The 2,459-nt window shown below is 38.4% G+C and overlaps 1 protein-coding gene across 1 annotated transcript in view; it reads left to right on the forward strand.

Moving 5' to 3' along the window:
* The window catches only part of EPB41L2 (erythrocyte membrane protein band 4.1 like 2), a 261,978-nt gene that overhangs the window by 208,813 nt on the left and 50,706 nt on the right, over positions 1–2,459 (forward strand). Inside the window, exon 9 of the mRNA XM_023727906.1 lies at positions 2,258–2,430. Within this exon, the coding sequence (XP_023583674.1) occupies positions 2,258–2,430 (173 nt within the window). The remainder of the gene's footprint in view (positions 1–2,257; positions 2,431–2,459) is intronic.

The raw sequence follows: 2,459 nt of genomic DNA on the forward strand, positions 1-2,459 counted from the left end.
TGACAGCAGTTGCAGTTGTCAGCTGTGCAATGCTACCCTTAGTCAATGTGATTTTTCCTTCACGTTAACCTCCCCTTTCCTCCTTCCTCCCACCCCTGGTAACCACTAATGAACTTTGATCTCTATACGTTTGCTTTTTCTTGTCTTTTCATATAAGTGAAGTCATATGACATTTGTCCTTTTGTGATTGACATATTTCACTCAGCATAATGTCTTCAAGTTCCTTCCACATTGTAGCATGTATTAAGACTTCATTTCTCCTGCTGGCTAAGTAGTATTCCCTTGTATGTATGTACCAGATCACTGCTTTCTTACAGAGCATTTTTAGAGCATATTTGGCTGGATTGCTAGGTAGAGAAACACTCCCATATTCAACCCGTAAGGAGACAGTGCATGGTAAGTGACCATGCTTCTTGTCCTGCCTGTTCTACTCATGATCAGTGTGCAGTGGCATTTAATGTTTTTTTGTGTTAGTTTCCTCAGCTGTTAAAGAAAACAGAGAGAATTCACAGCATGGCTAAGGGTTTCTTTTCTGCTTTAAGTTTCTACTACCCTAGCATTCTAATTTAAGAAATGTACCTCTTCCCAGAGTACAATTTGAGGTGCTAGCTGTCATTAGACTGTACTTTCTCACTTTCTCAGCAATATTACCTATGTCTCCTTGGAAACTGTCTTGGAGGAAAATGGAAGTTATTAAGAAACACTTATGCTCCTCTAGATGAATAGATTCATGCCAAGAAAGCCCAAGTGTAGTAATTCTCCTATCATCTGTTTAATTCTTATGTGCTGTATTTTCTGGGGGAATATTTCAGGCATTCATTCTGTTGAGAATCCTGAGTTGATGGAAGGCTGCTGCTTTTGTATTTACCACATGTAGCTTCACCTTGACTTCAATCTATTTTCACTGCTTATTAAGCAAGGACATTTTAAAAAATTGAGCAGAAATTCTAGGAATACTTGAAATGACAAAGAACTCTTTAAGAAACCAGTCTTCTTGGAGAAATATAGAAAAAGTTTTGGAGGAGTTCCCCATTTCCTGGAATTCTTGACTGAAGTCTTCCTATTTAATATACTGTAGAACAGTTCTGTGATTATTTTTTTGTTAAGACATTTTGCCAACTCTTGATCAGACAATGAAAGTCAGGCAATTTCAGTTGAATTGCAGACAGCATTGGCTCATTTACTAAAAACATACTTTTGCATCAGCCTGAAAGTATTTGACATCAAGAAAGGTTGACTTCCTTCATTATGAACCCATGGCTTAAGCAGTAGAATTGTGCTGGCAAGAAAAGATGTTAGTCATCTCTGCAGATCCACTGTGTGTTGTGTTCTTCATGGGAAAGAATCACTTGATGGAACAGATTCCTGAGTTGGATGTTCCTTTCCCAGGAGAAATAGGCATAAATATTAAGAATTACTAATGGTAATGGATTGCTACTTGGCACTATAGCTAGGAACAAGAATTTAGACATATGTGTTTATATAAATGGTTTAAGCTAATACAAATAAATAACCTTTCATACACATTGAGAACAGCTGCTCTTTTGCTCAGGTTGAGAAAAACATTACTCACGAATACATGAATGTGGATTTATTCATCTTACCGCCATCATAAAGCTCTGTATATAGGAGGGCATTTATAGTTATCTAGTGTTGCTATCACAGAAATACCATAAATGGATGGCTTTAATAAACAGAAATTTATTTTCTCACAGTTTAGGAGGCTAGAAATCCTAATTCAGAGTTCCAGATCTAGGGGAAGGCTTTCTTTCTGTGTCGGCTCAGGAGGAAGGTCCTTGTCTCTTTGAACTTCTGCTCCTAGATGATCTTCATGTGGCTTGGCATCCCTCTTTCCCAGTCTCTGCCCCCACCCCCCCATCTCTATTTGCTTCTCTCTCCCTAATCAGCTTGGTTTATATCTCTTTTATATCTCAAAAGAAATTAACTCAAGATACACCCTATACTAATCCTGCCTCATTAACATAACAAAGACAACCCATTCCCAAATGGGATTTTAACCGCAGGCATAGAAGTTAGCATTTACAACACATATTTTTGGGGGACATAGTTCAGTCCATAACCGAGGGTTTATAAATAATCTTTTTCATTAGAATGTTTAAGCAGCGTTATTGAAAATTGAGTAAGCATACATAATAAGATGAGATACTAAAATACATAGTTTTAAAGTTAAAAAAAATCTCAAAGTCTAATTTTATTCCCTTTTTATTTTTAACCCCCACCCCCATCCCCCAAACAGGCTTGTGTCACCAGAGCAGCCACCAAAGGCCAAGTTCCTGACCTTGGGGTCCAAATTCCGCTACAGTGGCCGCACCCAAGCCCAGACCCGCCAGGCAAGCATCCTCATTGATAGGCCAGCACCACATTTTGAGCGCACTTCTAGTAAACGGGTTTCCAGGAGTCTAGATGGAGGTAAATATATTTACAGTGATTCTGGATTC

The sequence above is a fragment of the Trichechus manatus genome, unplaced genomic scaffold, assembly GCF_000243295.1.
Source record: "Trichechus manatus latirostris isolate Lorelei unplaced genomic scaffold, TriManLat1.0 scaffold00002, whole genome shotgun sequence".
In the NCBI taxonomy this organism is placed as follows: domain Eukaryota; kingdom Metazoa; phylum Chordata; class Mammalia; order Sirenia; family Trichechidae; genus Trichechus; species Trichechus manatus.